The sequence below is a fragment of the Salvelinus alpinus genome, chromosome 1 (assembly GCF_045679555.1).
Source record: "Salvelinus alpinus chromosome 1, SLU_Salpinus.1, whole genome shotgun sequence".
Classification (NCBI taxonomy): Eukaryota; Metazoa; Chordata; class Actinopteri; order Salmoniformes; family Salmonidae; genus Salvelinus; species Salvelinus alpinus.
In genome coordinates this window covers 114,354,096-114,368,015 of record NC_092086.1, presented here as the reverse complement: position 1 = coordinate 114,368,015, position 13,920 = coordinate 114,354,096, and the positions used below count along the sequence as shown (strand labels likewise).

Here is a 13,920-nt window from a genome sequence, read left to right as displayed (position 1 = left end):
ATCCACACGATTTCATCCACAGTTAGGAGGGAGGCGTGAGGAACCAACACGATTTCATCCACCGATAGGAGAGAGGCGTGAGGGACCCACACAATTTCATCCACAGTTAGGAGAGAGACATGAGGGACCCACACGATTTCATCCACCGTTAGGAGAGAGGCGTGAGGGACCCACACGATTTCATCCACCGTTAGGAGAGAGGCGTGAGGGACCAACACGGTTTCTTCCACCGTTAGGAGAGAGACGTGAGGGACCAACACGAATTCATCCACAGTTAGGAGAGAGGCGTGAGGGATCCACACGGTTTCATCCACCGTTAGGAGAGAGGCGTGAGGGACCCACACGATTTCATCCACCGTTAGGAGAGAGGCGTGAGGGATCCACACGGTTTCATCCACCGTTAGGAGAGAGACGTGAGGGACAAACACGAATTCATCCACAGTTAGGAGAGAGGCGTGTGTGATCCACACGGTTTCATCCACAGAATCGAAGGAAAGAGGGACCTATGTGAATTAATTACAAGAGAGACTGAATCCTCTCCTTTCATATTCTCCCTCCTCTCTCTCCTGGCACAGACTGGCAAGGCCTCAGTCACCGGGCGACCCTGATCTGGGAACATCACTGCCACCGGAAAGAAACAGGCTGCTTCACAAAAGGGACCCTATTCTCGATATAGTGCACTACAATCGACCAGGGCCCATAGGGATCTAATCAAAAGTAGTGCACTATATAGGGAATAGGGTTCCATAGGGCTCTAATCAAAAGTAGTGCACTATATAGGGAATAGGGTTCCATAGGGCCCTAATCAAAAGTAGTGCACTATATAGGGAATATGGTTCCATTTGGGATGCGTAGCCCCACACTTCCCAGCTGCTTTGTGTGGAAATCCCACTTATCCCAGGAATGCTTCTAAAGGGTAATTCTCTGCCCCAACCCGGCCCGACTGGCTTGTCCATATGGCCGGGTCTCTGTCCGTGTCGTACCTTGTTCTGGCCACTCTACCAACAATGGATCAATGGATTATCTAGCTAACGTTATCGCTACACGTTGAAAAGAACACAAATCTAAACAGACTCACAGTACTCTGTCATTGAGGACGAGGGGGAGAAAACCGACACGAGATGATGACTAGATGAAGTATAGGAACACATCTAGGCTACGGCTTTAACATGTCGTAAAGAATCAGAATCATACAAACTGTATATTACCAACAGATATTATTAGGGAATGGGTACATTATTAGATCGTCAGTTTATACAATTAGTCAAATAGTAACTGACCTTCGAAATATATTTTCTCCTTCATATGGTTCAGTTTATATCTCCTATCACAATTAAGGATGAATTTCTGATACATTTCACATGATATTATAATAATGATAATAGTATTGATACTAATTAAATACTAGTAAATATTCCTTTGTGTTCTGAAAGGAAGCTTGAAATTCTACTAAAAAATTAAATAAAAATACGTGCTCTCAAAAAACAAAATATGATTTTATGTACAATTTACGGTACCAAGCAAAATAAGTTGAAACTTGATGTTTAGCAGTTGCCAATGCTCTTATATATTTGCAAGACAACTTACCTTTGGTGGGCAAATGTAGTTTTATCTATCTATCTTTTATTTAATTTAAAAAATCAGACACATTCAGTCCAGTCAAGTCCTCACAGATAGCACATTTACACAGTAGACAAAAACTACAATCTCCATGGCCTGCTAAAGTATAACCTGTAAACTCCTTTCAGAACAATGTAGGCTGATTTCACACACAACTACCTGAGTATTTATACACCATTTAAACTGTTCTACCATCCTGTACTGTAATTCCAGCCGTACAGGATGGACAAACCGCGTGACGTCGAACGGACTGACAATTACTATAGTTCAGTTCATGTTAACAACTTGGTCCTATGATTTGGGTCGTCACAAATACAATGAGCTAACACACACACACACAGAAATACACTACGGTAGAAAATTACTTCTGCATAAAGTAATTCATTGACAATATTAACAATAAAAATGGTATAAACTAATTATAATTATTAAGTATGTTTTCATGTTCTATATTTATTATTGTTATTATGTTGTAATTAATACCTTCTAATTATTATTGTAAAATGTATTTAACCTAAATCTCCAACAATAATGATGGTGAAATTATATATCAGTTTAGTGAAACAAATGATAAGAATTACTCAGTATAATAACACTCCATTGATATAAAATAGACAAGCGAATTACAACAATAATATAGATTAAATAAAAATCAACTCCTTTCCAAATCAATGAACAAATTGTTTTGTATTATCTAATAATTATAATTAATTCTAAATTAATTAATCTAGTATTGACAATTAAATACATAGTTAAAACAAAATTAAAACAATTGGTGATTCAGTTTTCGTACTTTCGCAGGTTTATTTATAAAATTCCAAATTAGTAGTAAAGATTTGGCACTAACCCTAACTAGATTCTACAACGTAGCTAGTTAGGGAGAAGAATATTCAAAGGTTTCTCTTAGCATAACAATACATAATGGGCAGCAGCAGCAGCTCTGCTTAGAATGGGGTTGTGGAGAGAGAGAGACAGAGAGGCCTTTTGTTTTTCTTCTTCTCTTGTTGACTCATTAGGCAGAAGGTCTGTAGGGCTGCTCCTCTCCTCTCCCCTCCTCTCCCCTCCTCTCCTCTCCTCTCCTCTCCTCTCCTCTCCTCTCCTCTCCTCTCCTCTCCTCTCCTCTCCTCCAGCTCCCAGCAGCTCCTCCAGACCAGCTACCGCCACCGTTTTCGGCTTAGACTTAGAACAACAACCCACCGCCACCCCTTGTCTGACTTCTACAACGGCAACCTTCCTTGGTTGACTCGTCAAAAATAACAAACGTCAACAAGGCCCCCCCCCCCCCCCCCCCCAAAAAAGAACTTAAACCTATTGAAAGGGTTTTCTCCAGGATGTAACACAAATGTGTGTGTGTTTTATTTTTTTATCCGTCGCCAAACGAATGCACAGCACAAACAACCCCATGCAGCAAGATGCTTGGCACGGAATCAAGAACGGTACAAAGCGCCCGTCCAGGGTCCGTGGTATACAATGCCCCGCCGTATCATCAACAAAAATCTGATTGTATGGCTGCCGTACAAAGACGGCACTGTTTTTATCAAATGGGGCACGGCGGTGCCAACTTGGTCGGAGGGGTACGCCACCGTACGTATGCCACCCTCGTCCCTGGCATGGCGCAGAGAAAAGGCCCAGGCGGGAACGTACAGACTCGTACGCTAGGCGGGGGAAACGTCAGCCGCCAACCGCCGGTTGGACTTTGTCCGTCTGTTGTAAATAGTGAGAAACTCAGAACAGGGACAAAAATGGGCTACATGTGTAGTTCTGAACAGGCCCACATGAACTAAGCATTTATCTACATTGAAAAAAAAACAAGGCCTCATATTCAATAAATTGAACAAATTTCCTATCCATTTTTGGTTGGGTATAAATATATATTTCAGGATTTTTTTAATAATAAATGTCTATAAAAAGAAACGATGCTCAAAATTTAAAAAGAAAAAATATATATATATTTGTAAATACAAAAATACACACAAAAAAAATAAATGATGATGGGAGCACCTAACATTTAAAAAATATGCAATATTAAAATGTGTCATTATTATAAAACAAATATAATAATCCATAAAAGGCAAACAAGACAAATAATGGAGGATGATCACAACATGGATATACAATCAAACTAAAATCCCCCGACTTTACCAAGAGAAATAAAAGCCTTTCCCTCTTAATACAAACATGACGTGTGGTCAGTAGAGAACACGGTGAGTGGAACAGAGCAGACACGTGGATCTTCTGATTCAACTCTAGCGATAGACACTACAGAAAGAGGACCTTCTGTGAGGCGCTGCCTCGTCTACCTGCTCTCTGATGGCTTCCTGTTCTCTACTCCTGACTGATTAGTATCAGATGCTGAAGAAGCTGCATAGTGTAGTGTAGACTGACCCTTAACACACCTTTTCACTCTCCCTTTCATTTCCTCTCTATCTCTCTATTTCTGGGAGCATCGTGAACGGGACAAACATCTGAACAACTACGATTCTTTTAACCCCCCCAAAAAAACAAGGCTTTTAATATAGGCTGACTTTTATGATATTACACAGCTCTCTTTCAGGAATATCACAAGCAGAATTTCACAAATTTACATTCAATCAAATTAGCCCTGTTCCCAATGCTTCCTTACACAGTATTTTCATTTAAGATTATTGAACATAATTCAACCATCTACAATGTTAACAGCTGCAAATAGAAAGCAGATTACCAGCATCAAACAAAGCTGCTGGATAGAGAGGTTTAATATACTAGACTGACCAGCATCAAACAATAATATACTAGACTGACCAGCATCAAACAATAATATACTAGACTGACCAGCATCAAACAATAATATACTAGACTGACCAGCATCAAACAATAATATACTAGACTGACCAGCATCAAACAATAATATACTAGACTGACCAGCATCAAACAATAATATACTAGACTGACCAGCATCAAACAATAATATACTAGACTGACCAGCGTGGGTTAACAATACGTAGATATAGAGAGGTTTAATATACTAGACTGACCAGCGTGGGTTAACAACATGTAGATATAGAGAGGTTTAATATACTAGACTGAACAACATGTAGATATAGAGAGGTTTAATATACTAGACTGACCAATATGTAGATATAGAGAGGTTTAATATACTAGACTGACCAGCATCAAACAAAGCTGCTGGATAGAGAGGTTTAATATACTAGACTGACCAGCATCAAACAAAGCTGCTGGATAGAGAGGTTTAATATACTAGACTGACCAGCATCAAACAAAGCTGCTGGATAGAGAGGTTTAATATACTAGACTGACCAGCATCAAACAAAGCTGCTGGATAGAGAGGTTTAATATACTAGACTGACCAGCGTGGGTTAACAACATGTAGATATAGAGAGGTTTAATATACTAGACTGACCAGCGTGGGTTAACAATACGTAGATATAGAGGTTTAATATACTAGACTGACCAGCGTGGGTTAACAATACGTAGATAGAGAGGTTTAATATACTAGACTGACCAGCGTGGGTTAACAACATGTAGATATAGAGAGGTTTAATATACTAGACTGACCAGCGTGGGTTAACAACATGTAGATATAGAGAGGTTTAATATACTAGACTGACCAGCGTGGGTTAACAATACGTAGATATAGAGAGGTTTAATATACTAGACTGACCAGCGTGGGTTAACAACATGTAGATATATAGAGGTTTAATATACTAGACTGACCAGCGTGGGTTAACAACATGTAGATATAGAGAGGTTTAATATACTAGACTGACCAGCGTGGGTTAACAACATGTAGATATAGAGAGGTTTAATATACTAGACTGACCAGCGTGGGTTAACAACATGTAGATATAGAGAGGTTTAATATACTAGACTGACCAGCGTGGGTTAACAACATGTAGATATAGAGAGGTTTAATATACTAGACTGACCAGCGTGGGTTAACAACATGTAGATATAGAGAGGTTTAATATACTAGACTGACCAGCGTGGGTTAACAACATGTAGATATAGAGAGGTTTAATATACTAGACTGACCAGCGTGGGTTAACAACATGTAGATATAGAGAGGTTTAATATACTAGACTGACCAGCGTGGGTTAACAACATGTAGATATAGAGGTTTAATATACTAGACTTAACAACATGTAGATATAGAGAGGTTTAATATACTAGACTGACCAGCGTGGGTTAACAACATGTAGATATAGAGGTTTAATATACTAGACTGACCAGCGTGGGTTAACAATACGTAGATATAGAGAGGTTTAATATACTAGACTAAACAATATGTAGATATAGAGGTTTAATATACTAGACTGACCAGCGTGGGTTAACAATACGTAGATATAGAGAGGTTTAATATACTAGACTGAACAACATGTAGATATAGAGAGGTTTAATATACTAGACTGACCAGCGTGGGTTAACAACATGTAGATATAGAGGTTTAATATACTAGACTGACCAGCGTGGGTTAACAATACGTAGATATAGAGAGGTTTAATATACTAGACTGAACAACATGTAGATATAGAGAGGTTTAATATACTAGACTGACCAGCATGAGTTAACACCATGTAGATATAGAGAGGTTTAATATACTAGACTGACCAGCGTGAGTTAACACCATGTAGATATAGAGGTTTAATATACTAGACTGACCAGCGTGGGTTAACAACATGTAGATATATAGAGGTTTAATATACTAGACTGACCAGCGTGGGTTAACAATATGTAGATATAGAGAGGTTTAATATACTAGACTGACCAGCGTGGGTTAACAACATGTAGATATATAGAGGTTTAATATACTAGACTGACCAGCGTGGTTTAACAATATGTAGATATAGAGAGGTTTAATATACTAGACTGACCAGCGTGGGTTAACAATATGTAGATATAGAGAGGTTTAATATACTAGACTGACCAGCATGAGTTAACACCATGTAGATATAGAGGTTTAATATACTAGACTGACCAGCGTGGGTTAACAACATGTAGATATAGAGAGGTTTAATATACTAGACTGACCAGCGTGGGTTAACAATACGTAGATATAGAGAGGTTTAATATACTAGACTGACCAGCATGGATTAACAACATGTAGATATAGAGGTTTAATATACTAGACTGAACAACATGTAGATATATAGAGGTTTAATATACTAGACTGACCAGCATGGATTAACAACATGTAGATATAGAGGTTTAATATACTAGACTGAACAACATGTATATATATAGAGGTTTAATATACTAGACTGACCAGCGTGGGTTAACAATACGTAGATATAGAGAGGTTTAATATACTAGACTGACCAGCATGGATTAACAACATGTAGATATAGAGGTTTAATATACTAGACTGAACAACATGTAGATATATAGAGGTTTAATATACTAGACTGACCAGCATGGATTAACAACATGTAGATATAGAGGTTTAATATACTAGACTGAACAACATGTAGATATATAGAGGTTTAATATACTAGACTGACCAGCGATAGTGCTTGTTTAAAACATCTGAGTCCCTCTCTCTCCAGTACATGTGGACAACACACTAGCCTAGGTATCGTCGCTACGTTTCTTTTTAAGCAGATCAACAAACAAAATCAACAAACAAACAAACCGTGACCGGAATTAAATAACAACAACAAATTCTATAATTACGTGAGAGTTTTTTTGTCATTAAAATGACGTAACTAAGACCTTATCCCTGAGAGAGTCTGATAAAAAAAAATAAAAAAAAATGTCCCCTCGAAGTAGAAAACACGTCTACAGTTGAAGACAGTTGACTTACCGCTTTGCCGTTGTAGTAATACATCAAGGAACCTCCAGTCATTCCTGGGATGGTGTACGCACAATACATGGTTGTATTAGTCTTTTCTGCCCCACTCTTCAGTAACACTCAAACAACTTTTACTTCTAACTCGCTGTCCCCCCTTTTTTTTTCTCACAACAATTCCTTCAGTGTCATTTTCCCATATGGCCAGGCCAAGCGTGGTGGATACACAAAGCAGGGAGAAACCATTTCTGACGTTGGGATACGGGAGGGGAGGAGAGGAGAGAAGGAGGGAGGAGAGAGGGGAGGGGGGGATTGACTCGACTCTTCCTCTTCATGTGGCCCTCCCCCTCCCTTCCTCCCTCCCTCCTTCCTCTCTCACACGCTCTATCTCTCTTTCGTGCACACACACACATTCACTATATCCTCTCTCTCTCTGTACAGATTTCTCTCTCTCTCTCTCTCTCTCTCTCTCTCTCTCTCTCTCTCTCTCTCTCTCTCTCTCTCTCTCTCTCTCTCTCTCTCTCGCTCTCTCTCTCTCTCTGTCTCTCTCTCTCTCTCTCTCTTGTCTCTCTCTCTCTCTCTCTGTCTCTCTCTCTCTCTCTCTGTACAACTCTCTCTCTCTCTCTCTCTCTGTACAGCTCGCTCTCTATCTCTCTCTCTCTGTACAACTCTCTCTCTCTCTCTCTCTCTGTACAGCTCTCTCTCTCTCTCTCTCTCTCTCTCTCTCTCTCTCTCTCTGTCTCTCTCTCTCTGTACAGCTCTCTCTCTCTCTCTCTCTGTACAGCTCTCTCCCTCTCTCTCTCTCTCTGTACAGCTCTCTCTCTCTCTCCCTCTATATATATATATCTCACTCTATCTCTCTCTATATATATATATATACATATGTATAACTCTGTCTCTCTCTATATACAGTTGAAGTCAGAGGTTTACAAACACCTTAACCAAATACCTTTAAACTCAGTTTTTCACAATTCCTGACATTTAATCCTAGTAAAAATTAGGTCTTAGGTCAGTTAGGATCACCACTGTATTTTAAGAATGTGAAATGTCAGAATAATAGTAGAGAGAATGATTTATTTCAGCTTTTATTTCTTTCATCACATTCCCAGTGAGTCAGAAGTTTACAATTTGGTAGCATTGCCTTTAAATTGTTTAACTTGGGTCAAACGTTTTGGGTAGCCTTCCACAAGCTTCCCGCAATACGTAGGTGAATTTTGGCCCATTCCTCCTGACAGAGCTGGTGTAACTGAGTCAGGTTTGTAGGCCTCCTTGCTCGCACACGCTTTTTCAGTTCTGCCCACACATTTTCTATAGGATTGAGGTCAGGGCTTTGTGATGGCCACTCCAATACCTTGACTTTGTTGTCCTTAAGCCATTTTGCCACAACTTTGGAAGTATGCTTGGGGTCATTGTCCATTTGGAAGACCCATTTGCGACCAAGCTTTAACTTCCTGACTGATGTCTTGAGATGTTGCTCAATATATCCACATAATTTTCCTGCCTCATGATGCCATCTATTTTGTGAAGTGCACCAGTCCCTCCTGCAGCAAAGCACCCCCACAACATGATCCTGCCACCCCCGTGCTTCACGGTTGGGATGGTGTTCTACGGCTTGCAAGCCTCCCCCTTTTCCTCCAAACATAACGATGGTCATTATGGCCAAACAGTTCTATTTTTGTTTCATCAGACCAGAGGACATTTCTCCAAAAAGTACGATCTTTGTCCCTATGTGCAGTTGCAAACCTGGATTTTTTATGGCGGTTTTGGAGCAGTGGCTTCTTCCTTGCTGAGCGGCCTTTCAGGCTATGACGATATAGGATTCGTTTTACTGTAGATATAGATACTTTTGTACCTGTTTCCTCCAGCATCTTCACAAGGTCCTTTGCTGGTGTTCTGGGATTAATTTGCACCAAAGTACGTTCATCTCTAGAAGACAGAACGTGTCTCCTTCCTGAGCGGTATGACGGCTGCGTGGTCCCATGGTGTTTATACTTGTGTACTATTGTTTGTACAGATGAATGTGGTACCTTCAGGCGTTTGGAAATTGCTCCCAAGGATGAACCAGACTTGTGAAGGTCTACAATTTATTTTCTGAGGTTTTTGCTGATTTCTTTTGATTTTCCCATGATGTCAAACAATGAGGCACTGAGTTTGAAGGTAGGCCTTGAAATACATCCATAGGTACACCTCCAATTGACTCAAATTATGTCAATTAGCCTATCATGTCAATTAGCCTATCAGAAGCTTCTTAAGCATGACAGAATTTTCTGTAATTTTCCCAGCTGTTTAAAAGCACAGTCAACTTAGTGTATGTAAACTTCTGACCCACTGGAATTGTGATACAGTGAATTATAAGTGAAATAATCTGTCTGTAAACAATTGTTGGTAAAATTACTTGTGTCATGCACAAAGTAGATGTCCTAACCAACTTGCTAAAACCATAGTTTGTTAACAAGAAATGTGTAGAGTGGTTGAAAAACGAGTTTTAATGACTCCAACCTAAGTGTATGTAACTTCCGACTGTATCTCTCTCTCTCTCTCTCTCTCTCTCTCTCTCTCTCTCTCTCTCTCTCTCTCTCTCTCTCTCTCTCTCTCTCTCTCTCTCTCTCTCTCTCTCTCTCTCTCTCTCTCTCTCTCTCTCTCTCTCTCTCTCTCTCTCTCTCTCTCTCTCTCTCTCTCTCTCTCTCTCTCTCTCATATATATATATATACTGTATATAGAGGGAGATTATATATATATATAGAGAGAGATAGGGAGAGAGATATATGCAAATAAAGCCCTACATTGAAATATAATTGAATTTATATATATATATATACAGTGGGGAGAACAAGTATTTGATACACTGCCGATTTTGAAGGTTTTCCTACTTACAAAGCATGTAGAGGTCTGTAATTTTTATCATAGGTACACTTCAACTGTGAGAGACGGAATCCAGAAAAATCCAGAAAATCACATTGTATGATTTTTAAATAATTAATTTGCATTTTATTGCATGACATAAGTATTTGATCACCTACCAACCAGTAAGAATTCCGGCTCTCACAGACCTGTTAGTTTTTCTTTAAGAAGCCCTCCTGTTCTCCACTCATTACCTGTATTAACTGCACCTGTTTGAACTCGTTACCTGTATAAAAGACACCTGTCCACACACTCAATCAAACAGATTCCAACCTCTCCACAATGGCCAAGACCAGAGAGCTGTGTAAGGACATCAGGGATAAAATTGTAGACCTGCACAAGGCTGGGATGGGCTACAGGACAATAGGCAAGCAGCTTGGTGAGAAGGAAACAACTGTTGGCGCAATTATTAGAAAATGGAAGAAGTTCAAGATGACGGTCAATCACCCTCGGTCTGGGGCTCCATGCAAGATTTCACCTCGTGGGGCATCAATGATCATGAGGAAGGTGAGGGATCAGCCCAGAACTACACGGCAGGACCTGGTCAATGACCTGAAGAGAGCTGGGACCACAGTCTCAAAGAAAACCATTAGTAACACACTACGCCGTCATGGATTAAAATCCTGCAGCGCACGCAAGGTCCCCCTGCTTAAGCCAGTGCATGTCCAGGTCTGTCTGAAGTTTGCCAATGACCATCTGGATGATCCAGAGGAGGAATGGGAGAAGGTCATGTGGTCTGATGAGACAAAAATAGAGCTTTTTGGTCTAACTCCACTCGCCGTGTTTGGAGGAAGAAGAAGTATGAGTACAACCCCAAGAACACCATCCCAACCGTGAAGCATGGAGGTGGAAACATCATTCTTTGGGGATTCTTTTCTGCAAAGGGGACAGGACGACTGCACCGTATTGAGGGGAGGATGGATGGGGCCATGTATCGCGAGATCTTGGCCAACAACCTCCTTCCCTCAGTAAGAGCATTGAAGATGGGTCGTGGCTGGGTCTTCCAGCATGACAACGACACGAAGCACACAGCCATGGCAACTAAGGAGTGGCTCCGTAAGAAGCATCTCAAGGTCCTGGAGTGGCCTAGCCAGTCTCCAGACCTGAAACCAATAGGAAATCTTTGGAGGGAGCTGAAACTCCGTATTGCCCAGCGACAGCCCCGAAACCTGAAGGATCTGGAGAAGATTTGTAGGGAGGAGAGGGCCAAAATCCCTGCTGCAGTGTGTGCAAACCTGGTCAATAACTACAGGAAACGTATGATCTTTGTAATTGCAAACAAAGGTTTCTGTACCAAATATTAAGTTCTGCTTTTCTGATGTATCAAATACTTATGTCATGCAATAAAATGCAAATTAATTACTTAAAAATCATACAATGTGATTTTCTGGATTTTAGTTTTAGATTCCGTCTCTCACAGTTGAAGTGTACCTATGATAAAAATTACAGACCTCTACATGCTTTGTAAGTTGGAAAACCTGCAAAATCGGCAGTGTATCAAATACTTGTTCTCCCCACTGTATATATATATATTTAAACACACACCTGCTGACACCTATCTTGCCATAGTAAATCTGGAACCTATCCCTGCATCGTGCTACGTAGGTCGGCTTCTTTGAAGCAAACCAAATATGTGACCCGATTCAGGAAACTAGGTGTATGTCGCAAGTCACGACTTCACAGGAGAGCTGTTTGAACGTAAAACAATATATTTTTTATTTAAATGTGTTTTTTTGGGGCAGAAATTCCTTCTCGAACATGTGAACTTTCACGTGCCTTAATTTTAAACTTGTATGTCATCTGTAAATACAAATATAATTGTTAAATTACGAGCCTAGTTTGTTCAGCTACAGAAAAAGGGGGCAACCTTCCCACTAGCCATGATTGGCTGAGATAATGAGTGGGCTGGACATGCCGAGGGATGAGTTTGGATTGGTCTTCCATGTAGCATGTGTCTGTCTATTGGACCTGGTCAGTATGTGTAGGTAATCGTGTCGAACGCGGCTTTCTAAAATAAATGTATCATGTAGTAAAACTGCATAAACCTAATGTCAAGTTAAAGTGTACTGTTAGCTAGCTAACGTTAACTGGCTGGCTCGCTAGCTAACGTTATGTGTATGCTCTTCACTTTCCGGAGGACCGAGTTTTGAAATCAGTGGAATTCGAGTATGATAGCTAAGGAGAAGGAGAAAACACCTGCTTCCGGATTACATCTTCAAACTAAGGGCAACCGTGCATGGCATCAGACAGGAGACGCATCCAACCATGATGTATACTGGGAAGATTTTTAGATATTACACGTTTATAATTTTGAAAGAAAGTGTACTGTTAGCTAGTTAACGTTAGCTGTCTGGTTTGCTAGCTAACATTATGTGTATGATCTTATTATTCGTATCTCAGACACATTTGCTTGACTAGATATAGCCATAAAACCTGGTTGGTTAGCTACCTGCAGATTCATGCAGGGTAGTAACGTCATGACTTGTGATTATGGTCCATTGTTTAGCTAGCTAGCTAGCTACATGTCTTAACAAAAGACACCAGTCTAATTTTGACAAAGTATTTTCATTTCAAGTTAAAGTGTACTGTTAGCTAGCTAGCTAAACGTTATCTGGCTGGCCCGCTAACTAACATTACGTCATGCGTTGGGATTCATTGTTTACCTAGCTAGCTATCAAGCTACATTTCTTAACAAAAGACTCTCGTCGTAGTGTGCCAGAGTGCAGAATAAATGATACATTTTTGTACGCTCAACACCCGTTGAATATGTCCCGTGTCAGTTAACGTCAGCAACAAAGCGTAATTCAGTTGTTGCCAGCAGCAACAGTTACAGTCACCAACGCTCTGGATAACATGACAAAAGCATAACCAGCTCTGCTAGGGAGAGTAAAATGGTCAGAGTGGGGTGTTCTCTCATTATGTGTCTGGCAGTAGCTAGCCAATGTTAGCCAGTTAACTTGGGTGCTTGACTGTAGTTGTGAAGTCAGAGGTTTCGGAACAACCCCACTTATTGGCCAGAGCGTCCAGTATGTGCTCTAAACACGGAACCACAGATAAGAGAGATAGGGCGAGTAATGTTCAGTGAGCTGTTCTCTCTCTCTCTTAGATGTCTGGACGTAGCTGGCAAGTTAGTAGAGAACGGTTGGATCAACCCTTAAAGAGATGGGTGGGGCTAAAGCTTGAGAGGGTGTGAACGATGCTGAATGAGATGGGTGGGGCTAAAGCTTGAGAGGGTGTGAACGATGCTGAATGGGATGGGTGGGGCTAAAGCTTGAGAGGGTGTGAACGATGCTGAATGAGATGGGTGGGGCTAAAGCTTGAGAGGGTGTGAACGATGCTGAATGGGATGGGTGGGGCTAAAGCTTGAGAGGGTGTGAACGATGCTGAATGAGATGGGTGGGGCTAAAGCTTGAGAGGGTGTGAACGATGCTGAATGAGATGGGTGGGGCTAAAGCTTGAGAGGGTGTGAACGATGCTGAATGAGATGGGTGGGGCTAAAGCTTGAGAGGGTGTGAACGATGCTGAATGGGATGGGTGGGGCTAAAGCTTGAGAGGGTGTGAACGATGCTGAATGAGATGGGTGGGGCTAAAGCTTGAGAGGGTGTGAACGATGC

At 40.8% G+C, this 13,920-nt stretch overlaps 1 protein-coding gene across 21 annotated transcripts in view; it reads right to left on the bottom strand.

Annotated features, from left to right (window-relative positions):
* Window positions 1-13,920, bottom strand: part of LOC139539324 (transcription factor 4-like) — a 556,664-nt gene that overhangs the window by 135,153 nt on the left and 407,591 nt on the right. Inside the window, exon 1 of one of the 21 annotated variants that reach the window (XM_071342277.1) lies at window positions 7,421-7,728. The exons of 18 other annotated variants lie outside the window; for them this stretch is intronic. In XM_071342277.1, the coding sequence (XP_071198378.1) occupies window positions 7,421-7,489 (69 nt within the window). In that variant the 5' untranslated portion in view covers window positions 7,490-7,728. Of the gene's footprint in view, window positions 1-7,420; window positions 7,729-13,920 lie in introns of those variants that run through there. 2 more of the 21 variants (XM_071342269.1, XM_071342286.1) reach the window with 2 other exon arrangements.